Source organism: Nansenia antarctica (genome assembly GCF_963989245.1).
Source record: "Nansenia antarctica genome assembly, chromosome: 2".
In the NCBI taxonomy this organism is placed as follows: Eukaryota; Metazoa; Chordata; class Actinopteri; order Argentiniformes; family Microstomatidae; genus Nansenia; species Nansenia antarctica.
Genome location: NC_137675.1, coordinates 49,595,435 through 49,620,635, shown reverse-complemented (window position 1 = coordinate 49,620,635; position 25,201 = coordinate 49,595,435). Strand labels below are relative to the sequence as shown.

The 25,201-nt window shown below is 49.7% G+C and overlaps 1 protein-coding gene and 1 pseudogene across 2 annotated transcripts; both read left to right on the top strand.

The window, feature by feature from the left end:
• Positions 1-3,513: 3,513 nt before the first annotated feature.
• Positions 3,514-23,164, top strand: LOC308150222 (separin-like; annotated as a pseudogene). The gene is made up of 22 exons: positions 3,514-3,559; positions 3,879-4,021; positions 4,454-4,588; positions 5,422-5,547; positions 5,985-6,159; positions 13,131-13,226; positions 13,838-13,994; positions 14,266-14,375; positions 14,478-15,646; positions 16,292-16,472; positions 16,517-16,732; positions 16,885-17,067; positions 17,468-17,681; positions 17,956-18,176; positions 19,246-19,373; positions 19,906-20,055; positions 20,481-20,648; positions 20,911-21,015; positions 21,342-21,412; positions 21,744-21,827; positions 22,315-22,479; positions 22,963-23,164. The product of its transcript is annotated as a separin-like (transcript).
• Positions 10,375-13,013, top strand: LOC308151736 (pre-mRNA-processing factor 40 homolog A-like; the record flags this gene model as incomplete). The annotated part of the gene is made up of 2 exons (XM_080524645.1): positions 10,375-11,641; positions 12,997-13,013. 2 exons carry the CDS (start codon positions 10,375-10,377, stop codon positions 13,011-13,013), a joined length of 1,284 nt encoding a protein of 427 aa, XP_080380771.1.
• Positions 23,165-25,201: the final 2,037 nt, after the last annotated feature.

Below are 25,201 nucleotides of genomic sequence, written 5' to 3'. Positions count from 1 at the left end.
TAAGTTTAGATCTACCGCCTCGTCTTATTGCTTAAGACTTATGAAGTGCATAATAGGGCCCATAGAGTCTAACTGCTACAACATACACAACAAGTGTCGAGTCTGCAACATTCAAAACTTATAGCCATAAACATAAAGCATGAAGCGTTTAATGTATAGCACCTACGGTAAATGTAACTCGCCAGAGTACGAAGGTTCTCACATTCAAAACAAAGAATACCATTTTGAATTAGTCTTAAGAGCAGGAGTTTGAAGTGTTGTTTATAGGTACTGTTGCGGCATTATTATTTGACAAATGATCTGATGTGTCCCTTTAGCTGTGACGACGGCCACCAGGGTCAGAGGTGTGAGTGTGAGCGGCTGAAGGACATCGCCTCTGCGGACGCTCCCTGTCGCCTCGACAAGTCCTCCCAGCTCTGTAGTGGGCAGGGGTACTGTGAGTGTGGGAGGTGTGTGTGCCACGGCAGCTACCGCAGAGAGTTCTGTGAGTGTGACGACAACAGCAACATGCTCTGCGGTGGTAAGTCAGTCGTCAAGTTCAGTCGCCAAATTGAGCAGTAGAGAGAGCATCCTCACAGTGCGATTCAAAGGACTCTGTCCGACGTTGATTATTATTATTATTGATTTAAAACCTGACCATTTAAATTGTTACTGTATCTAATTTGATTGAATTGAAATGATGACCCATTTTTATTTTTCACTTTTTAATTGCTATTTTTATCTCATATTTATCTCTTCTATGTAAAGCACTATGAGTCTACATTAATTTGTATGAATATGTGCTATACAAATACATTTGCCTTGCCTTGCCTCTGTATCCCTTAGGTAAGGGGGACTGTGACTGCGGAACATGTAAGTGTCATGGCAACTATACGGGTCCTGCGTGTGACTGCTCCTCCCTCGACGACCAATGTCAGACAAGAGGCAGTAAACTGTGCAGTGGGCAGGGAACATGCCAGTGCAACAAGTGCCGCTGCAACAAAGACTTTCTTGGCTTTGACTGCTCAAAGATTCTCAATGCATGCCTGAAGTACCAGTGAGTACAATTAGTTTAACTCTCAGAGTATGTCAGTTTAGAGTGAGTTGCCAGTTAGCCAACACTAGACTGTGCTTACTACCATGTGTGTGTGTGTGTGTGTGTGTGTGTGTGTGTGTGTGTGTGTGTGTGTGTGTGTGTGTGTGTGTGTGTGAGAGAGAGAGAGAGAGAGAAAGAGAGAGAGAGAGAAAGAGAGAGAGAGAGAGAGACAGAAATAGAAATAGAAATAGATAGAGGGAGAACATGCATAACACTTTTTAAAACCTGTTTATTATGTGGCCAGGGACTGTGTGATGTGCTGATTGGCCAAAGACGTGGGTGATCATCTGAAGAACTGCAGTGGGCTGTGTGGCTCAGTCCAACCCACTGGAGTGGCGGGACCCCAGGAGTTTCCCTGCAGAAACGGCTCCATATCAGATGAAGTGAAGCTGTCCCCTGATGGAAACATCCTGGCCACCTACGCAGATCTGCCTCGTGAGACCGCAAGTTAATCTCTAATAATGATGATTTCTTTCTCTGTAGAGATAATCCGTCCAAAATAATCTAAGATTATAGCCTGGCTGCTATATTGTTATTATTGCTTATTATGAAGAAAATACATTTAAAAATGAAATTAAGTTAAATGTGCAACAATTTATTTTGCTTTATGCTTTTTAATTCTATTAGTTTTGTTTTTTGTTTTCCCTTATATTAGTTATTGTTGCTGTATCTTGCTTTGCACATATTTGAAATAAACATCTTAATCAATCAATCAATTATTACTATATTAATATAAATATGACTTTCTCTAATAGATTAACCCTGGAACTTCTTCCTCTCTCCACATCCCTGTCAGGTACTATCGACAAGACCGCCGTGATCGTGGGCAGCTCAGTGTCCAGCATCATCTTCATCGGCATCGCCGTGATCCTGGTCAGCCGACTGGTGCTGGAGCTCCACTATCGCAGAGAGTACAACAGCTGGCTGAAAGCCAAGGAACAAGAGGACTGCAAAGATGTGAGAGAGATTGTTGATTCACGAACTATGTGACGTTAGAATTATAAGGTTCTATCTACATTTTTGTCAAAATTGAGTTTTTTACATAATCTGATCCATTAGGTGTTTATTAATGCCTGTGTGGTGTTATTTTTTTTAATGTAGAAATGTTTTAGTTAGTAATTCATAAAATACAAAGGTTCCATCTCACAAAACATAATGGAATGTAAAAACTTTGACGCTCAATATCTCTGAACTACCCTAAACGGAGATAGAACCTTATAATTCTAAGCTCACGACTTGTCGATTTATTAACAATACAGACATTCTTTTGTATGCGGTAACGCAATAAATACATTTCTGAAATATGTCCATAAAGGTGCAGTTACATCCACTTTGTGGCGATCGTTTTTATGGAGGGCGGATCATACATTTTGACAGCACTGCAGAAAAATATTTTGACTGTGCATCTGTGCAGTGTAGCTTTTATAGGACCAGGACCGTAACTGTGTGTTGTTATGGTAAGGTGTGTGAGCCAGTGTGCAGTACCTACTGTGCCTATAACATTGATTGTACAGGGTAGGGTATGATACTTTTCCTTTTCTGTTTCAGACCCACAATCCGTTGTTCCAAGGATGCACGACCACAGTTATGAATCCCATGCACACTGCAGATGCCTAATCCAACCCCATTCAGTAGTCGAGCCAACATGTGAATTCACTGGAATCTGGACTTGATAAAAGTGGGGCAGCTGTAACTCAGGAGGTAGAGCCGGCGTCTAATGATCGGTGGTCGATGGTTCGATTCCCGGCTCCTTCTCCTGATACATCTGCTTTTGTATATTGTATATTTATTTTTTTATTTGTAATAATGTCAACATAATATGTTCTATAGTACCATACAACAAATGTTCATGTGATTACTGTATTCTTGAAATTGGATTGGATTATTTTGGGGGGAATTGTAATATATTGATGATTCAAATTGCAATTTAAAAAAAAAGTCAAAACCACTGTTTTTTCGGACATTTTAAAAAGAACATTCCCTCGAGGGACTATTGTAAACTCAAAATCATCTACTGCAGTTCAGAGACTGAGCAGAGAACTACACTTGCTTGGACTACATAACCCAGCGAGCTTGGACTACATAACCCAGCGAGCTTCCGTAACATTTCCGTAACTATGCGGATGTGCATGGTGATTGGACACACACCCTTATTTAAAAACTGCGCGCGCCGGGCTACTTCGTTGGTGTTATGAAACTGGTAACTACTTCGCAGGAAGACCTAAGACATTAACACATGGTATGGTAAATCGTGCTTAGCTAAGCTAAACTCCAATCCTTAGCCAAGTTAAACTAACAAGAAGACACAATTTCGCTAAATAGATCTCTCCGGGGGGACAGTTAAGGTGTAGCCTGAAGAGATGGGTCTAGTCTCTGGCGGAAGATGGGGAGGAATCCTGTAACAGCATCAGCCTTGTGTGTGTCAGACCTCAGTTAGGATGTCTGTCAGCCTGTTGTTTACAGGGGTGGCCAGCCCTGGTCCTGGTAGACCATCGTATTTCAAAACTTTTAATCTAGATCTGGACAATGCAAGTTTTTGCTATCCAGGATCAGATCTATCTGGCCGATTTTGAGTAGTACAGGGGGGGGGAAATCAGCCAGCTTGATCTGATCTTGGTTAGCAAAAAATAATCTGGATCATTCTGATTCTCCAGATTTGAAAAATTTGAAATACTCGACCCTGAAGATTCAAATAATCACCTCATCGCCGCCTCCCCGGTTAGAATCCACCAGACCTGGGTTGACCTGGGTTGACCTGGGTTGACCTGGGTTGACCTGGGTGTTTGTCTGTCTGTCTCCTCAGAGCTGAGCCAGCCTCTGGACAGGGCGCTGAGAGAGTGGTCCTCTCTGCTGCAGAAGCGTAAAGATCTGCCTTCAGTCTGGAACCCCAAACAGACCTGTTCCTCCATCGCCCTCACCGCTGATCTCTACAAACTCATGGGCAAGGTAAGAGACTTATCAGTTAGTGTTAGTCTTCAACTGCCCTTTGGCACATTCAGATCTTAAAGGGATCTGATAGTTTTGAGCAGAAGGGTTTATGGCTCCATCTTGCCTTTTGACGGGTAGGGGTTATGAAGGCAAAGGCACATTTATTTGTATACCACATAATCATACAAATTAATCTAGACTCGTAATGCTTTACAAAAAACATGAGCTAACATAATTAAAACGTGAAAAAAAGTTCAGCTTTAAAACGATTCATAAAAAACAAATCAATCGGTTAAAAAAGCCTTGCATAACTCTTTAAAAAATACACTCAATTAAAAGCCGAACAGAACATAAAAGTCTTCAGCATATTTTTAAAGGATATAGATCCAATGTGCGTTCGTTACTAGACTGCATCATGTCAACTCTTCACTTCACCTCTCCTCATCCTAGCCTCTGCAGGCTCTTGAGAGTTACCAGCTGGCCATCGGCCTCTCCCGTTGCCTTGGCGATGCCCAAGGCTGTGCCACCTCCCTGTGCCACTCTGCCAGACTGCTTCTCGACCTGGGTGCCCCTGGACCAGCACAGGTAACTCACCTGCTGATAGGGTTGAGGCTTCACATAAGCTTCACAGACGCATGACATCTAAGGCCGCATCTACACTTGACACTTCAATCCAGTCCTTTGTCAACCCGAACAGGATGATCACATACTAATTATGATAACTGTACACAGGGCTCCCACGGGTCCTTGAAATCCTTGAAAGTTTGTGAATTTCAGAGAAAAAAAAAATCAAGGCCTTAAAGGTTTTTGAAAATAGACATGGGTCATTGAAAGTGCTTGAATTCTTCTCTCTCTCTCTCTCTCTCTCTCTCTCTCTCTCTCTCAAAAAAAAACAACTTTACACATATTTCACAATATATTGTTTTGCTGTGCTGGGGTAGAGAAGGCAAGAGACCATCTAGTGTTCAAGCCTCTACATTCAAGCCTCTCTTTTTAATTGTTGTCTGAGCGGATAGTTCCTATTATATAAATTCTCATCTAGGTCTGTCTCAAACTATGCCGTGTTGGGTCCTTGAATTTGAGGAAATTGAGTCTTGAAAGTCCTTGAAAGGTGGTTGAATTTGATGTTTCAGAAGGTGTGGGAACCCTGTGTACAGGTCTAGAGGATGCACAAAAGTCGCATTGTGTTGACATTGTGGCCCGATTGTGTTTTGGCATCCGGCTGACCACCTTTTTTTGTGTTTGTAATACCAGGTGAGGACACATGTTGTGATCTGATCGTCATGTTTGTATATCAGAAGTCTGGTTTTAAATGTCAAGTGTAGACGAGGCCTAAACAAACGGGTGAAACCCTATTCAGCTACATCACGTAGGCTAAATGTTGTGTTTTATCTTGACCTTTTGATTGGCTGTTTCAGAGCCAACTGGAGGAAGCAGAGCAGTGTCTGGCCTCTGACTCCGTCAGCTCCACCACTGAGGGACCCTCTACTCTCTCTATGACGGCCAAACTGCTGAGGGCTCAGCTCTGTTACAGCACAGGACAGGTAACACACACACACACACACACACACACAAGCTTGTGACAGTGACACACACTCGCACAGACACAACAGAGGAAGCTCACTAGGCCGTAGCAGATTGCGTAATTAGACGCTTTTATTCAAATTAGTTAATATTTTATCTCCAATTACAGGGACATTCTCCCTGGAGTAATTTAGGGCTAAGTGCCTTACTCAAGGCCACACTAGAGAGTGGTGTTCCCAGGTGGGATTGGAACTCATGACCTTCTGATCACCAGTCCAACTCACTATCCACTAGGTCAGGCCAACGCTAGCCGATGCTGGTACCACCCAATATAAATAACAAAGGGATCAAACAAGTAGCCATTGCTCTCTCACCCTCACCATCTCTCGTTTCCTTTTCTTCTCCTCCTCCTCCTCCTCCTCCTCTCAAACTCTCCTGTACCTCTTCATGTCTCCAGGTGGAGCTTGGGGTGCCTTACCTGTGTGAGGTGCTGAATGAGTTGGGCCGAGAGCAGAGGTACTCTAAGAGCTGGTACCTGCATCGTGCCCGAACCCTCCAGACCAGCAGTGCCTACTTGAGTCTGGACACGGGCACGCTGCCACAAGGCCTACAGCAACAGATCACCCAGCATGGTCAGCAGCACCCTAGATTGTATTTGTATTTATAAAAAAAATATTTAAAAAAATGCTTTATTGGGGTAGAGACGGTAGAGATTGACAGGAAAGATGGGTGAGAGAGAAGAGGGGTGACATGCAGGATATGTCGACTGTCGGAATCGAACCGGGGACCCTGCGATTACACGGCTGACGCCTTAGTGTGCTACGCCACCAAGCGGCCCTTTACGTTTACATCTGAACCGTTTAGCAGACACTTTTATACCAAAAAAACGTATAATTCAAGATTACAGGGACAGTCTCCCTGGAGTAATTTAGGGCTAAGTGCCATACTCAAGGGCACACTAGTGGTGGTATTCCCAGGTGGGATTTTAATAATACTATCATATCATATTGTTATGAAGGCCCACAATTTAGAGCCAGTTAGTTTCCCCGAATCAGCCCTATTTTGCCCCTGTTATTTCCTTTATTATTTTCCATATTATTCATGTACGTTTTCATGAATGTGTATGTATTGTTATTGTAATGTTTATGTATATGTTTAATGACGTGGTATATCCGGGGTGTGTCCGTGACCCGGATGCTGTGTCCGGTTGATATATATAGGGACGGAAGTGCTCTGTGAGTCAGTGTGACGAGAATCAGAGTGATGAGAGTAACGAGAGTGAGAAGAAGCAGAGAGAAGGAGAAGTCGATCTAAGATGGCGGAGTCAGTAACACGCACACCGTGCTGAAGCTGAAGACCTCCAGTGATTATTGAGTTCACAACTGTGATAGCCCGTTTAGCTGTGTCCCCGTTAGCCAGCCTTGCCAGCAGCCGGCTGCTAACGTTGGACCAAGCGAGACCCAAGCTGGACAGAGCCGTCGCCTCCACGAGTGGATTGCGACCGACCGCTGACTCCACCGGAGCTTACCGTGGACCCCCGGACCTGAGCCCTTCACACCTCGTCGTGGACTACGAAGAAGCCCCTTTCCCTTCGAGTTGCTACGTCACCCCCCCCTTTGTCTGCTACCTTCCTCGAAGCACATGCGAGCTCCAACCAGGCCTCAACGCGCTCCTTTCAGTCCGGGACTCTAAGCCTGTTCAGGCCAGATACTGTGAGTGAGTGAGTGTGTGTGTGGCCGGCGGGGAGGGAGTATATTTGGGATGTGTATAATTTGTATAAATAAATGTGTTTGTTCATATGGGATACCGTTACTGTGTGTTTAGTCGTCTGTTAGCTAATGTTAATGCTAATGCTAATGCTAATGCTAATGCTAATGCTAACGATAGTACTGCTAGTCTAAAGGGTTGCTGGCGCCCCCTGCCTGTATCCTCCTACACTGCCGATTTAGCTCCGAGTTAGTTAGATAACCAGCCCTTCCTAAATTCTACAGTCCTTTTAGCTACTCCCTGGTTACAATTGGTCCTTCGAGCCGGATAGGTTGTGTAGTGATAGCATGGCTGAGCGCAGCCAACCAGACAAGACAGTTACCCCCCCTTCTCCGCCCCCTGAGCCAGAGCCACGACCACAGAGAGTCCCGCGGTTGCCTCCGAGGTTACAGGAGTATGAGCTTGAGCTCGAAAGCTCACTGAGTGGTAGTGAGGAGCGCACTCCACGGGATACAGTGGTCGGAGAGGCCGAGGTGTCCGCCGGCGCGCGGGTGGCTAGCACCGAGACAGCCATCAAAGAGCACCAGCCTGAGGATGAGATGGCAGAACAGCAGGGTTTTGCCGTAGACACGGAAGAGCAGGAAGGAGAGGCCCGGTCTGACAGCGCCTGCGGGCGGAAAAGGGAGGGCCTCAGCCTTAACGATCTGCCTCCCAGTACGGCGCGCGCGAGACCTAGCTCCTGCCGTTCAGTGGCTTCCTCCCGGTCCAGGGTTTCCGTGGGCAGTTCTGCCTCTGGGGCGGATAGCATGCACTCCAGAGGGAGTAGTGCCGCGCTGTCAGAATGTATGCGCCAACAGGCCGAGATGGCGTTAGAGCGGGAACGCCTCCAGTTCGAGCGTGAACGCCTCCAGATGGAGGGGGCGGAACGCGCGGCGGCGAGGCAGATGGAGGGGGCGGAACGCGCGGCGGAGAGGCAGCGCCAGGAGGCGCTAGAACGTGAACGCCTCCAGATGGAAGGAGCGGAACGTGCGGCGGAGAGACAGCGCCAGGAGGCGTTAGAGAGGGAACGCATCCAGTTCGAGCGCGAGCGCCTCCAGATGGGGAGAGAGCAACTGCACGCGGAGACGATGGCGGAAGTGATGCAGACCATGCGCGACGTGTGCATCAGCAGAGCTCCGTCGGCCCGTAGCTCCAGAGCATCATCCGCACGGCCCTCTCGAGTGCCATCTCCTGAACCCCCCGCCGATGGCTCCATGACCCCCGCCATGACTGTCCAACTACAGGCCCAGCTGACCACCTTGAAGGAAGAGGACCAGGGACCCGACCGCTACGCGGCCCAGAGGGAGCCAGCGTCGCTGCCCGGGAGGGGAGCCATTCCCCAAGAGCGTAGCACACCCCTAGGTCCTCCAGTGCACCAAAATGCATGCAGGCCGGACACCCAGACCGTCACTCCAGCCCCGATCATCCACTACAGGATGTTTCCCCAGGTGGAGGGACCCAAGTTCCCCTTCTTCAAGGACGAGGACAGGAGCCAGTATGTGGAACTACGCATCTGCCTAGACACGCTCTTGGACGACTCCTGCTCAGAGTCCTACAAATATGCGATTCTCCTTCAGCATGTGAGGAACCCCAGAGCCCACAACATGGTTCTGGCCCATGCCTCCGCACCGACACCTTACACCAGAGCGCTCGCCGACTTGGATGCCCGCTACGGTCGTCCCTGGAACCACGCCCTTGCTGAACTGCAAGCCCTCGAACAGCAGGCCCCCATCAAGGATGAACGGGCGCTGGATGACTTCGCGCTCCGCGTGCACACCTTGGTTGGAATGCTGAAGACGCAGGGCCCAGCTGGCGCCAGCGAGATCAACAGCACCTCCAACGTAGAGCGGCTGCTCCGCAAGATCCCACGCTTCCGGCAGGAGAGGTTCCGGCGACAGCAGCGCGTTCGTAACCCCGGGAAGTTGGGTCTGAGCATGGCTGCCTTCGCGGAGTTCCTACTGGAGGAAGTGCATGACACCAACGTAGACGCCATGGGTTACGCTGAGCCGAAGAAGGAGAGGGAGAAGGGAGACCGCTGGGACAGGCCGAGCTCGAACAGAGGACGCCCAGTAGGAGTGCTGCACACGGAGGAGGAGCCTCGGAGAGAGAGGAAAGCCCGACCTGAGGGAAAGGATTCCTCTCAACCCCCTCAAAAGGGACGGAGAGGTCCACCGCCATGTCCGTACTGCACCAGCGAGCACTGGTTCAATGAGTGCAGTGACTTCAACAACCTGAGTACCGAGGCCAAGCAGAGGTGGCTCGAGGAGAACAAGAGGTGCTGGAACTGTGGGCGCGACCATCTGGCTAAGAACTGCACCTTGAGGAGAAAGTGCAACCGCTGTGAGGAGGTCCACCTCAACATCCTACACGAGGTCTCCCTCGCCAGGTCCACGGAGGGCACCAGAAGCCCTAGGTCCGGTAGCGCACCGGAAGAGGAAACACCTGTCTACTACCTAGACCCAACCCAGAGCAGCGGCTCCAAGGTCTTACTGAAGGTGGTGAAGGTCCGACTTCACCACAACAACGCTGTGTACGACACGTACGCCGTTCTAGACGACGGGTCGGAACGGACCATCCTTCTCCAGGGGGCAGTGCGCCAGTTGGGGCTCCAAGGGACTGAGGAGAAGCTGACTCTGCGCACGATACGTCGCGACCTTAAAGAGGTCACCGGGGCGAGAATCAACTTCTCTATCTCCCCGGCGGGGCGGCCGTCGGACAGATATCGGCTTCGGAATGTCTTCACCGCAGACCAGCTAGCGCTCTCCCGCTACGACTACCCCCTGGAGAGATTACGCGCAAGATATTCCCACCTACGGCGAGTAGACCTATATCCGATAGAAGGAGCGGAGCCAACCCTTCTCATCGGCTCGGACAACGCTGCACTGATCGTGTCGCTCCGTCCTCCGCTGAGAGGACCACGAGGCTGCCCGATGGCTGTTAAGACTGCGCTTGGGTGGGCCCTCCAAGGCGCTACCGAGTGGAGAGATAGAGACGGGAGAGCTACGTCATCCCTCCATGTCCGAACCGAAGAAGCAAACCAACCAACCAGATCGCACGTTATTGCGGAGTGGCCAAGTCTGGACGCTCACTGTTCAGTCAACATGATGGGACCTCCTGGAATGTCGCCTCATTACCCACCGATGGGAATGCCCCCTATGGGGCAGAGGCCCCCCACCATGGCTCCTATGCCCCCGGGTATGATGCCGCACGGCATGATGCCACCTATGGGGGGGCCACCAATGGGACAGATGCCAGGCATGATGCCACCCATGATTCCCGGGATGATGATGCCCCATCACATGCCAGCTGCAGCGATGCAGCCAACAGGACCGCCTGGAGTGGAATCTATTGCTGCCAGTGCACCTGGAACAGTTAGTACCACAAATGGTTCACCACAGGATGACCAACCAAAGAAGAAGTCTCTGTGGACAGAGCATAAGTCTCTGGACGGGAAGACCTACTTCTACAACGCAGAGACTAAACAGTCCTCATGGGAGAAACCAGACGACCTGAAATCTCCTGCTGAGCAAATGTTGTCTAAGTGCCCGTGGAAGGAGTACAAGTCTGACACGGGAAAGCCTTACTACTACAACTCCCAGACTAAGGAGTCCCGGTGGACCAAGCCCAAAGAGCTGGAAGATCTGGAAGCGATGATCAAAGCGGAGGAGAATGGGACGGTAGAAGCTGCAGCTCCTGGCACCGCCCCCGTCCCCACTCTTCAGGTTGATCCTGCTGCTACCATGGCGGCCATGATGGACATGGAGGCCATGGCGGCAACAGCTGTTGCCGAGGAACACCTGCAGGTGGCCATGCACCCTCACGTGGCCGAGGTCAGCATTGACGCACCCGTCAACTCCGTCGAGGACACGTCAGCCATGGAAGTCTCAGCCAGTATTGTAGACGCCTCCAAGGAGGAAAGGCCGGAGTTGGCGAAGAAAACGTACAAGTGGAACACAAAGGAGGAGGCCAAGCAGGCCTTCAAAGAGCTTCTGAAGGAGAAGGGTGTTTCATCCAACGCGTCATGGGAGCAAGCCATGAAAATGATCATCAACGACCCACGCTACAGCGCCCTGCCCAAGCTGAGTGAGAAGAAGCAAGCGTTTAATGCCTACAAGGTGCAGACGGAGGAGGAGGTCAGGATCAAGTACAAGGAGTCAAAAGAGACGTATCAGCGATTCCTGGAGAACCATGACAAAATGTCCTCGACCACCAGATACAAGAAAGCAGAGCAGATGTTTGCAGAGCTGGACGTCTGGAGCTGTGTCCCAGAGAGAGACAGGCTGGAGATCTATGAAGACGTCCTCTTTTCCCTGGCTAAGGAGGAGAAGCAGAAGACTCTGCTGAGGGAGAGAGACAACTTGTCCGAAGGTGCCGTGGTACTGGTGATCGACCAGTCCCTTCCACGCGCCGCCTGGCAGACAGGCAGAGTGACCAAGGTCCTGCCGGGTCCGGATGGAAGGGTGCGGACGGCCATCGTGGACGTTGGTGGTCGCACTTACACCCGACCTGTGGCACGCCTGATTGAGCTCCCTCAAATTACCAAGGACACAATCACCTCATACCTCACGCTGCTAGAGCAGCCTAGCCAGTGTGCCTTCCATAGTTAAATGAAACCGAGGGTTTCATGGGGCGGCTGTTATGAAGGCCCACAATTTAGAGCCAGTTAGTTTCCCCGAATCAGCCCTATTTTGCCCCTGTTATTTCCTTTATTATTTTCCATATTATTCATGTACGTTTTCATGAATGTGTATGTATTGTTATTGTAATGTTTATGTATATGTTTAATGACGTGGTATATCCGGGGTGTGTCCGTGACCCGGATGCTGTGTCCGGTTGATATATATAGGGACGGAAGTGCTCTGTGAGTCAGTGTGACGAGAATCAGAGTGATGAGAGTAACGAGAGTGAGAAGAAGCAGAGAGAAGGAGAAGTCGATCTAAGATGGCGGAGTCAGTAACACGCACACCGTGCTGAAGCTGAAGACCTCCAGTGATTATTGAGTTCACAACTGTGATAGCCCGTTTAGCTGTGTCCCCGTTAGCCAGCCTTGCCAGCAGCCGGCTGCTAACGTTGGACCAAGCGAGACCCAAGCTGGACAGAGCCGTCGCCTCCACGAGTGGATTGCGACCGACCGCTGACTCCACCGGAGCTTACCGTGGACCCCCGGACCTGAGCCCTTCACACCTCGTCGTGGACTACGAAGAAGCCCCTTTCCCTTCGAGTTGCTACGTCACCCCCCCCTTTGTCTGCTACCTTCCTCGAAGCACATGCGAGCTCCAACCAGGCCTCAACGCGCTCCTTTCAGTCCGGGACTCTAAGCCTGTTCAGGCCAGATACTGTGAGTGAGTGAGTGTGTGTGTGGCCGGCGGGGAGGGAGTATATTTGGGATGTGTATAATTTGTATAAATAAATGTGTTTGTTCATATGGGATACCGTTACTGTGTGTTTAGTCGTCTGTTAGCTAATGTTAATGCTAATGCTAATGCTAATGCTAACGATAGTACTGCTAGTCTAAAGGGTTGCTGGCGCCCCCTGCCTGTATCCTCCTACACTGCCTATTTAGCTCAGAGTTAGTTAGATAACCAGCCCTTCCTAAATTCTACAGTCCTTTTAGCTACTCCCTGGTTACACATATCATATCATATCTGTATTTAGCTTGCAGGGTGGCTTCTGTTGGAAAATGGTCATTAGTGGTCATATGCCGTCTGTTGCTTTAAATCTAGGATGTTTTGCGTTGTGAGTTCCAAGGGGGATATGACAGGTATGAGAATGAGGTGTTTTGGTTGCATTGCTGTTTTGTTGATGTGTGTTTGTGTCTGTGTGTGCGTGTTTGCGTGTGCGTGTGTGTGTGCTCCAGGACTGAAGACTGCAGACACTGCCCTCACTGAGAGTCTGAAGCTGCTCGCCAGTCTGCTGGCGGCGCTGGTGGGGAAAGGCTTGTACGGAGCCAACTGTAACATCTAAGCACGCTTCGTTAATCAAGGTAGGGCCGGGCTGGCATACTGTCCACCACACGTACTGTAGTTCATAGACTGCGGCATCGACTGGCTAAGTCGTCTCATGAAGCTTCATTGACCATGGTTTGGGTGTTCCCCCCCACTCCACGTAGAATACGTGTCTATAAACCTCTTGAATGTGGCTCAAGGGAAATCCTCACTCTTGTACCCCATTTTTTAAAGTGGTAAGATTTGCCTACCTTTTATACAATACTCCTTTAGGCCCGTTCGTCTGCAAGTCGTGCTGAGGTTAATTTGGTTGTCAGTCTGTTCTATTGACCTGCTCCCTCTGCCCACCCCCGGTGATAACCTGGTGTTGTGTGTCAGTCTGTCCTGTTGACTCGTTCCCTCTGACCCCCCCCCCCCTGCAGGTGATAACCTGGTCTTGTGTGTCAGTCTGTCCTGTTGACCCGTTCCCTCTGCCCCCCACCCCCCGGTGATAACCTGGTGTTGTGTGTCAGTCTGTCCTGTTGACCCGTTCCCTCTGCCCCCCACCCCCTGGTGATAACCTGGTCTTGTGTGTCAGTCTGTCCTGTTGACCTCTGACCCCCCCCCCCCCCCCCTGCAGGTGAGAACCTGCTGATGAAGTGGCTGGTGCTGTCAGAGCTGCTGAGCTGCTCTCTGAAGATGGTGGCAGTGAGGAGCAGCACCGGGGCCGTACATGAGGCCAGGCACCAGTGTCTGGAGGCCCTCAAACTGGCCACCGAGCTGCAGACTCTTAGCCAGTACGTGTGTGTGTGTGTGGGGGTGTGTGTGTGTGTGTGTGTGTGTGTGTGTGTGTGGTGTGTGGTGTGTGTGGTGTGTGTGGGTGTGTCTCTCTCTGTCTCTCTCTCAGCAATACTAGTTGTATAAACATCTTCTTTATTTTTTTGGGTATGCTGAACATTTATTTACATTTTTTGAGCAACAATTTTCAGCATTTTCAATCTCGGAACCAGAATTGGAAAAAACATGCTTCGGGCTTCTGAAACTCTGAGGGTCTTTGTCCTTGTGTAGATGTGCGGAGCTGCTGGTATTGAAGGCCGAGTTGGAGCTGATGAAGGGCGAGAGGGTGGAGAGTGCACTGGACCTGGACAGAGTCTTTAACCTTCTGGAACTCTGCATGGGTTAGTCAACGTCACCCTAGTCGTGCCTCTTACTGTTGGAAACTCTTCGAGTCCCGTGGCCAACGATGCTAACAACGTTTTGTGCTCTCTTTAACCTCTTAGATTTTTCTAACCAGGAGAAGAAGGTTGAGGTGAAGATCAAACCGAGGAAAGGCCGTCCGTCGCGGAAGCCCGAGCCCCCCCTCCCCAGCCCTGCGGAGGACTCCAAGAGCTTCCTGACCACCAGGTGGCTCCCTAAGGAGCCCGTGGAGAGGAAGGACCCGGCCAGCTCCTCGCCGCTCAAAGCTCGGCCACAGCGCTGGCTCTCCTCCCTGGACCACAGGCCCGACTGCCAGTGCCCCTGCTGCTCCGAGCCCAGCCTGGGCCGGGTCACCGTACGCTGGGCGGCCGCACAGGCCGACCTGGCCCTCCAGCTGGGCCCGGCGGAAGCCCGCGCCAGCCGCAAGCTCCACCTGGCCACCTTGGCCCGCTGCAAGAGCGTCACCGCCAAACTGGCCGTCAGACTGGCCGGGCTCTTCCCCGGTGTTGTTTCCGGCCCTGCGAACCGCTTCCCCAAACCAGCCTTGCTGCAGGACGTGGTGGGCAGTGTTTACCTGCGCATGGCGCTGGCCGGGCTGGAGCTACAGCTGGACAAGGGCCACGGGCCGTGGAAGATCCTGGAGGCCGGCCTGGCGTTCGTGACCGCCAAGCCCTCTCCGGACCTGGGGCCCCTGAGGGCGGGCCTGCTGGCGGCCAAAGCCCTGGCCGCATGTCTGGCCCTGGCGGCCCAGAGGGACTGCTCCCCGGAGGAGCTCTTTTCTGCCGCCTGGACTTGGAACGCACCCAAAGGGGACGTGGAGACGCACCACATCAAGGCCAAACCGCTGCCTCTCCCAGCCTCGTCCAGGAAGACGAGGATGGAAGACCTGGCGGCCGTCGCCGCCGCCAAGCCGAAAGACGCCAAGACGCCCAGAGTCCCCAAGAACAAAGTGACGTTCTCCTTGTCCTCCATCAAAGCAAGTGGCAAGTGTCTGGCCCCGCCCATGACACCGGTGATGGTGAAACCCTCCCAGGCCAGATCTGGAGGGAGGGAGCTCAGCTCGTTTGACTTCAGCACGGAGGTGCCCACGGTGGCCTGCACCCCTGTCCAGCGGGCCAGAGCACCGAGAGGAGGAGGAGCGAAGGCGGCCCCCAAGCTGGCGTTCCAGGTTTATGAAGAGGCGTCACCATCTCAGGAGAAACCCCAGCCTGTCCCTGCAGCCCCCAAGAAGACAAACAAGTCTCGCTTCAAGGTACGCCAGGGCCAGTCGTTCAAAACGTTCAATCTGGATCAGAATGATCCCGCTTTTTTTTTTTTGCTATCCAGGATAAATGGTAAATGGACTGACTTATATAGCGCCTTATTCCAAAGCACTTTACAATGGCCTCTCATTCACCCATTCACACACCAATGGCGGCATGCTACCATGCAAGGCGCCGTCCCGCTCATTGAGAGCAATTTGGGGTTCAGTGTCTTGCCCAAGGACACTTCGACATGTGGCCAGCTGGGGCTCGAACTGCCGATCTGCCAACCTTGCGACCATTAGACGCCGGCTCTACCTATTAGACGCCGGCTCTACCTCCTGAGCCACAGCCGCCCCAGCTATTTTGAGTCATTTCAGCCAGCTTGATCTGATCCTGGATCACAAAAAAGAATCTGCATCATTCTGATCCAGATTAAAAGTTTTTTAACAACTGGGCCCAGGAGGTCAAATTATTTTAGGGCTTTCATAATCCAGCGTCTTATATGATCTTTAGAGAGGCCTGATCATAAAGACTTGTACTACTATTATTTGTATATGTCGGTCTGTTTTGTGCATCTTGAAATTAATTGGTATGGTGGAGTGTTAGAATCACTAGCAAACTGCACGGTTCTGACCTTTTGTCTCCTGGCCTAGGTGCAATTCAGTGACGAGAGTGACGCAGAGGCCGACCCCCAAGAGAAGGGGCTCAAAGAGAAGAAACCGGCGGCCTCAAAAAAGCCGACCGCCTCCACCAGAACGACCCGCGTCCGCAAGCAGCCAGCGGCACCGGAGCCGCCTGCGGAGAAGAAGTCCCCTCCCAAGAGGCAGGGCAGGCGCAAGGTTAGCACAGCGGTCCCCCACTCCACCTCTTCTGAGGAGGAGGTGGTGGAGGTGGTGCCGGCCCCAGGCAGGAGAGGAGGCAGACCCAGGAGACAGCAGGCTGCCGGGAGGGAGGCTGCTGCTGCAGCAGCCGGAGCAGGGGGACCGGACACTGGGGAGGAACAATCGACGAGGACATGGAAGGGATTATGATGGACAGCAGTATTGAAGAGCTGAGAGCGTCCGACACTGAGACTGAGGAGTCTGCCGCATCCAGTAAGTGTGTGTGTGTGTGTGTGTGTGTGTGTGTGTGTGTGTGTGTGTGTGTGGATTGAAAGATGCCATAGTGTCGTTGTCTTGTAACATCCCTGAGCGCTGAGGCTAATGTCACTGTTGAACCGACTCCACTTTGCCTCGTCTCTCTGCAGGCATGGCTGTGGACGGCCCAGGCACTGGTTTTTAGGTCCTGCGGAGGGACCTGTGTGGTGACGGAGAGAGAGACTGTTTGTCTGAGCTCAGGAGCGGAGGCCACCCAGGGGGAGCCCTGCCGATCCACCCCCTTCACTCCAACGCCGTGCCAGATGAGCGTCACGAGTCTGAGGCCCTGCTCTGTCACTAGTCGAGGCTTTTAAAAAACTAGCTAAAACAGATCTTTTCTCCCTGGCCTTTGACCTGAGGTGAGCCTGCCTCCCGACACTGCACTTTTTGCACTTTTATTTCTGCACTTGTATTTGTATCGCACCATGTTTTTAGATTTTATATCTGTTTTATATCTGTATTTTATCTTGGTTTTTTCTTTTACCAGCACTTTTTACCAGCACTGTTTGTCATTGTAAAATTGTGCTATATAAATAAACGTTACTTACTTACTTAGTCTTCCATGGTGTGCATCTGAGAGCTCTGTTGAGAGATTTGAGACATAAGAGATTTTGTTTGAATCTGAGTGATCTGTATAGACAGGAGAGTAACAGCCCCCCCCTCCCTCTTTCTCTTTCCTTTCCTTCCACATAGATGGTCTTTCTCTGGAGGTGGTGCAGTCTTTGCTGCGCTCTGCCTGGTTGGCCCTTCAGCATTTCCCCCCGCCCAGCCTCTACCCCAGCCTCTGTACCCTGCTGGCCCTCTTGCTGGGGCAACAGGACCCGGTCACCACGGCGATGCTCCATGCCCAGTCCGTGGGTGTCACTACCCAGCATGACATGATCCGACATCTCTCAAATCGCCTCAGGTCAGTCACCCATATTCTCTTTCCTAAGTCCTAAGTCCTTCCCCCCCCTGAGATTGGCAATGATCAATAGTGCCATGGAAGTTGCCTTCCAAAACAATCGATTCAACCTAGCCTATCAGATCTACACAAGGGGCTAGGGGGGTAGATCAGGAGATGAGCATCTCTCTTTGATCCTATTTCTTCCTCCTTTTGTTTTTGTGTTTATTGTAGTATTGTTTTTAAGTCGTTCCGTCAGAGAAGATCCAGTGACCTTGTTGCTGTGTTCCTTCTGTAGGAAGCTGAAGAAGAACGCCAAAAAATTGTTCTCCAGCGAGCTGACAGACAAACTGGGTTCTCTGAGTCTGGACGACCCCCCTGCCCGGACCGGGACGGTCCCTCTGGATCAGAGACTAGCTCAGCTGGAGAACATCTTCGCCTTTCCTACCGCAGACCCCTCCGCCTTCCCACAGCACCACTGCCAACAGTTCATCCAACAAATAAACAACCTCCCTAAAGGTACAATACATAGGGTTCCCACGAGTCCTTGAAATCCTTGAATGTTTGTGAATTTGAGAAAAAATAATCAAGGCCGTAAAAAGTTTTTGAAAATCGACATGGGTCATTGAAAGTGCTTGAATTCCCCTCTCTCTCTCTCTCTCTGTCTCTCTCTAAAATAAAAATATAGGTAACATGTAGAAGGGAATAAAACAACCATACTACCGGTAGTTACTACGGTTAATTAGTTAGCTAGATTTTAAACATAACGCCGTTAGATTTGAAAACCGTTCATGGTCATTCCTATTATATACATTCTCATCTAGATCAAACTATGCCGTGGTGGGCCCTTGAATTTGAAGGAATTGAGTCTTGAAAGTCCTTGAAAGGTGCTTGAATTTGATGTTTCAGAGGGTGTAGGAACCCTGAGTACAGCTCAAGGGTTTGACATCAAGACCCATCTCTTCAGGCTATGCACCTTATGTTTACATTTACAGTTTTGGGCATTTAGCAGACGCCTTTATCCAAAGCGACAAATACATTTGTCTAAGTAATGAATCATCTATCCGTCAGTGATCGCAATAAAAAGTTATCTATGCTCAGCGCCAGGGGCCATTGGCAGTCACAATGCTGGAAGAAAGAGAAAGCTGCTATATAAATAAACAGGGTTCCCGCGCTGGTCTTAAAAAGCCTTTAAGTCTAAAATCCACCAATCCATAAGGCCTAGAAAGGCCAAAAATGTCAGTTATTCTGCCTAAAAATTATGTGCTAGGTCTTAAAAATGAGATCCTGCAAGGAAATCAGTCCGACCACATCTATTTACGCAGAACATAATGAAGCTAGAACCAAAATGCCAATTTGCCAATTCAGTGAAATCCCTAATTTCATCACCTCGACGATGACAAAAAGCTATATGGTGTCGCGAATAGGTCTAAAATTAGATTCTACGGTCTAAAAAGACTACATTTGACTTGTTGGAACTTGTAGGAACCCTGAATAAAGCTTATTAACACCCAGGAGCAAACTGTCAGTGAATGCGAGTTGTGTTTTGGTGGTTTACAGCATGGTGACCTGACTTCTCTCTCTGTAGGGGTGACGGTGTGTCTGCTCTCGGTGGCCAGGGTGCAGCCAGGGGAGATTGGGGACACCCTCCTGCTGTCCCGTCTGGAGAGGGGCTCCTCTCCTGTCACCGTCTGCATCCACACCGCCCAGCGGCAGGTGAGGAACTCACACACACACACACACACACACACACACACACACACACACTCACTCACTCACTGACTCACACACACAGACACATGTCTATTACATGTGTATTACACCGTTGATTGTTGCTTGATACCTATGCGTGCGCGCACACACATATACATATACTGACTGTCTGTCTGTCTGTCTGTGTCTCTGTGTAGCACCCTTTAAGCTGGCTGCTTCAGGAGTTTGACAGTATCCAGAAGGTGGTGTGCTCTTAGTTGGAGAAGACCCAGTGGTGGGGAGGACGCTGGGCACTGGACAGTCGCGTTGAGGTAAGGGCAGGGGCGGGCGGTCACTCTGCTGGGTGCGGGCAGGCATGGATGAGCAAGTTGGTCGGGAGAGAGTCGGGCTTAACCCGTACATCTAGAGGGCGATGCTTAACAAGCAAGTGGATGCATGTCTAACGGTTGTTCCTCATGTGGGTGTTTTTGATTTGCCCCTAAATATTGTCTCCCTCTCTTGTCTGTCCCCCCCCACCCTTTTTTTCCTGTCTTAGAAATTGTGTGAGAAGATGGAGGCATTGCTGGGCTGCTGGCGGGGGCTTCTTTTGCCCCTGACCTCTGACCCCAAGCTCATCACCCAGGCCAAGCACCTCCACAAGACCTTCACTGCCTGAAGAGTGCAGACCTCTGAAGAGATGCTCAAGGTGTGTGCCCCTCCCTCTCAGAAAAGGATGTGAAAGGAAAGGGAGTCTTAATGGACCTATCGCTAAGCCACGCCCCAAAATAGAAATTGTCCAATCATATCACAGCAAAAGTCACTACAGGCAGAAAACTTGGACAAACAACTTGCTAATATCTGATGGTGAAAAGCTTCTAGACTAAATATTCTTGTCATCTTTAAAAAAACATGTCTATTACTTGCTGTGGCAGAAATCAGAAATTTGCCAACTCCCGCCATTGTAAGTCATTGAATGTCATTCAGTCACGGACAGTCAGTCACTGTCAGTGAAGCGTTGTTTGTTTTTCCGAGTTTTCAAAGGGGGCGTGGCTTAGCGATAGGTCCATTGATACGAGTACACAATCTCTCTGTTGACTAACAGGCGGTTCTCGTTAACCCTGTGTGTTCCAGGCTTTGCTGTCGGCCTCTCCTCTCCTCTCCCTGGGAGACGTGCGATGGTTCGCCCAGGGACTGTGTCCGGAGCGGGCGGAGGAGTGTGTGGCGCTGCTGTGGGCGGCCGTGTCGGCGCTGCGAGAGAGGGCGGAGCCACAGGGACATGTGGTGCTCATCCTGGACAAGGTTAGTGGTGGGGGGGGGTCACATAATCTCAGTTATCCCTCATAAACATGCATGTGTTTATGAGGGATCGCACACACACACACACACACTTTTCCCATCTCTCCGCAACTCTGTCACTCAAATGTGCACCACGATGTCAACATACCCTGCGGACAACAAAGCACAGTGTGGTAGTTTGTGTGACGTACTACTATGCTTTTTTTAGTTGTTCACGTATTGCAAGCGCTGTGATGTAATATCTATCATGTTTCCTCCTCCGCAGTACCTCCAGAAGCTTCCGTGGGAGACCATCTCCTGCCTCAGTTCCCGTGCCGTGACCCGCATGCCCTCTCTGTCCTCCCTACTGGGCCACTGTGCCCTGAGAACTGTGAAATGAAGCACTGTTTGAATCGGCACATTGGGGCCTGGTCAGTTAGCCTGGTCAGTTAGCTTGGTCAGTTAGCCTGGTCAGTTAGCCTGGTCAGTTAGCTGGGTGCGGGCAGGCATGGATGAGCAAGTTGGTCGGGAGAGAGTCGGGCTTAACCCGTCCATCTAGAGGGCGATGCTTACAAGCAAACTAACAAATCAGTAACAGTTAACTAACAGTCAGATGCATGCAGCAAATTATGACTTTTTTTTTTAATGCTAGTGACTCATTTGTTTCAAGCTGAATAGTGAAGCGGGCGTACTGCTTGTCTCTTTTCCTCCCCTCAGTCTGACCCTGAGTGCGTCCTGAATCGAGGAGTGGACCCTAAGCGGGTGTTCTACGTGCTCAACCCTGATCAAGGACCCCAATTGAAATAAGCCAGTGGCTTTCTTGGGTTTTTATCCTGTTAGTTGACCTTGTATGTAATATGTACTTTCATGTACCTACTTCTGCAAATCTTCTAATAAAGTTTTCAATCAATCAATCAATCAATGCCAACCTTCCAGGCACAGAGGAGCGACTTAAAGACCTCTTCTGCTCCAAGTGAGCCTAGTGCCAGTACATACTGTACTGCATGTCTGCTGCTGTTTAGGATTTGTCTCTTATTAATCTCTCTCTCTCTCTCTCTCTCTCTCTCTCTCTCTCTCTCTCTCTCTCGCTCCTTCCTTCACTCCCTTTTCCTTCTCAAGTGGGTATGCTTGGCAAGGTGTGAGTGGGGCTGCTCCCGACACTGACCATCTGCAGGAAGCTGTCACTACTAAAGATCTCTACATGTGAGTAGGGAAATGTCACAATTGAGTTGACTGGAACTTACTTCTGTTTGGAAATGTCTGCTGCAGCTCCTCTGTGTGGTATTTCAAAATGTTTAATCTAGATCAGAATGATCCAGATTCTTTCTTTTGCAATCCCGGATCAGATCTAGTATCTGGCAGGTTTTGAGTTGTATTGGGGAAATCAGCCAGCTCGATCTGATCCTGTATCGCAAAAGAAACATCTGAACTATCATTCTGAGCTCGTTTGACATTTTTTAAATACTGGGGCCCAGGTGTTCAAAACTTTTAATCTGGATCAGAATGACCCCGACTCTTTCGAGCTGGCTGATTTCCCCTATACGACTCAAAATCAGCCAGATAGATCTGATCCTGCATCAGAGAAAAGAATCGGGGTCATTCTGACCCAGATTAAAAGTTTTGAACAACCGGGCCCAGAGGTTGCCCAGTCTTTCCTGTGTTGCTCACGTGCCGCTCTCTGTTGCCGTAGTTACGTGGGCCACGGAGCAGGGGCACACTTCCTCGACAGACGGAAGATCTTGCAGGAGGAGATGAGGGCCGCCTGTATGCTGTTTGGCTGCAGCAGTGCTGCTCTGGCTGTGCGTGGGGAGCTGGAGGGGTCTGGCATCATCCTCAACTACCTAATGGCAGGCTGGTAAGACTCGACAGACAGGCTAAACCCAGAGACGCATGCACGAATACACAGCGTTTCCTTGTCTCTGTACTCTGCCAATTAAATTGAATCTAAAGGGGAATCCTTTTACAGTATTCTATACACACATCATGCAGGGTTCCCACTGGTCCTTGAAATCCTTGAAAGTTTGTGAATTTGAGAAAAAGAAATCAAGGTCTTCAAAGTTTTTGAAAATAGACATGGGGTCATTGAAAGTGCTTGAATTCCCCTCTCTAGTTCTGTCTCAAACTATGCCGTGTTGGGTCCTTGAATTTGAGGGAATTGAGTCTTGAAAGTCCTTGAAAGGTACTGTTTCATAATGTGTGGGAACCCTGATAATTCTACTTTAGTGCCCAATCTGCCCATACAAGGTACTGAAATAAAAAAACTGAGTGCGTGATCAGTTGCTGTGTGCGTGTCTGTGAACCGGATGTTTTAGCGTGTCCCGTCTGCTCTGCCCTGTAGCCCGTTGGTTCTGGGGAACCTGTGGAACGTTACCGACGTGGACATGGAACGCTTCACCACGGCCCTGCTGCAGTCCTGGATGTCTGCAGGCCCTGGGGCCGCTCTCCTGGACCACATGGACTCCTCCCGCCAGGCCACCCAACTCAAATACATCACAGGAGCTGCGCCTGTGGTCTACGGCCTCCCCGTACACTTGCGATAGGACGAGGAGACGCACCGTTTAAGAAACTAAGCAATTTCACACCCAATGCCCCCAATACTAGTGTGTATGATTTTAAACTTTTAAAGGTTTGTTTTATTTATCGTTATCATTAACAAATGACCTTTTTAATGACATGTAATGCCAAAACGAATGCCTTTTGGTGTGAATGCCTTTGTTAATTTAATATAGCAAATGTTTTTATCCTGAGTGATGCGTTTTAAATGAAAATTCTATGTGTACACTGCATATTTTTAAAGATCTTCAATAAATTCAGTATTACCAAACTGTCCTTGAAATCACTGTTTGTGCAGGTGTGCTTAGAGGGTACAATGATTTTTGCCTTCATATGTCTTAAAGGTCTTGATGGTATTCCATCAACATCACTAAAGGAAAATCCAGGTTTATTTTCGATAGATCTTGCGATACTTATCAAACTATGCCTATATTTTCCTTTAGAGACGTTGATGGAATGCCCCCCTGGTGATTCTTCATAGTAGCAGAAATTATTGGAAGATTAGTTTATTGGAGAATGCATAGGGGCACTTTGACTAAAGTTGTCCTCTCCAACGTCGGTTACATCACAGACGACAGGGATGAGGAGTACAGGGCCCCGGTGGAGAGCTTTGTGCAGTGGTGCGACACCAACTACCTTTTGCTTAACACCAGCAAAACAAAGGAGTTGGTGGTGGATTTTAGGAGGAAGAGAAGGACCCCAGCCCCCATCACCATCAAGGGGGTGGAAGTCGAGAGGGTGGACTCCTACAGGTACCTGGGAGTACAAATTAATAACAAACTGGACTGGACTGACAACACCGAGGCTCTTCTCAGGAAAGGGCAGAGCAGACTGTTTTTCCTGAGAAGGCTGAGGTCTTTCGGTGTCTGCAACAAGCTGCTGCGAATGTTTTATCAGTCGGTGGTTGCCAGCGTTCTGTTCTTCGCCGTGGCCTGCTGGGGTGGAAACATCTGTGCCAGGGATGCTGCGAAGCTAAACAGACTGGTGAAGAAGGCCAGCTCTGTGGTGGGGACCGGGCTGGACAGCCTAGAGGTGGTGGCAGAACAGAGGATGGGGAAAAAACTGGCGGCCATGCTGGCCAATCCCTTCCACCCGATGTACTGCGAGCTGGCGGGGATGAGGAGCAAGTTCAGCCACAGATTTGTTCTCCCCCGTCAAAGTACAAAAAGATTTGGACAGTCCTTTGTTCCAGCTGCACTCCGACTCTACAACCAGGCCCTGCAGGGTGGGGGAGACCTGGAGCTGGAACTTTGGAACTTGGAACTTTTTACTTACTGCACTGTTTTATGTATTTTATTGAATGTTTTCTGTCTGCCCTAACTGAGCTGTTGGACAACAAAATTTCCCCATTGGGGACAATAAAGGTTTTCAATCAATCAATCAATTAACGAAATTCATTTAACAGAAATTGCAATTGCATGCAAGCTTAAAGACATTCTCAAGTTTAAATAAACAATGAGTGGTTATTATTTAAGACGGCTCTGAATTAGTCATCGAATCTATTTCTGTTCTAGTGCAGAAGCCGAATACAGGAAATGACATCTACCCTTTTAAAACATTTCTGGGGGAAGACCCACAGACCCCCATTAAAACTGCTTCTGACTCCCATGCTTTTAGCACATTATCATCAGCACTAAAATTGAACAGATCTCTCAAATCCTCTTTTGAAACATGCTTTTCAATATATATATTATTTATTTTGGTAATATGGAGGATACACTCGGTCTAATAATGCAATTATTTACTCAACAAACAACAAACAACAACAAAACGCAATAGAAGTCAAGTCATCTACTAATTCATTGTGTAGGAAAAAACGCAGCAATGGAAAGAAAGGTTCTGGAGTAGTAATCATTCCCTCAAGGTGTCCTCGTGGAAACATTCAGTCGTCCTCTCGTCCCTCCCGGTGGGGCAGAGGGCCCATGCAGTCCTGGAGGTACTGAGTCAGGACACGGTGGAGATGCTGAACGCTGTGGCTGCGTCTCAGAGTGTGGCCCTCGTCAGGGTAGATCTGCAGGGTGTAG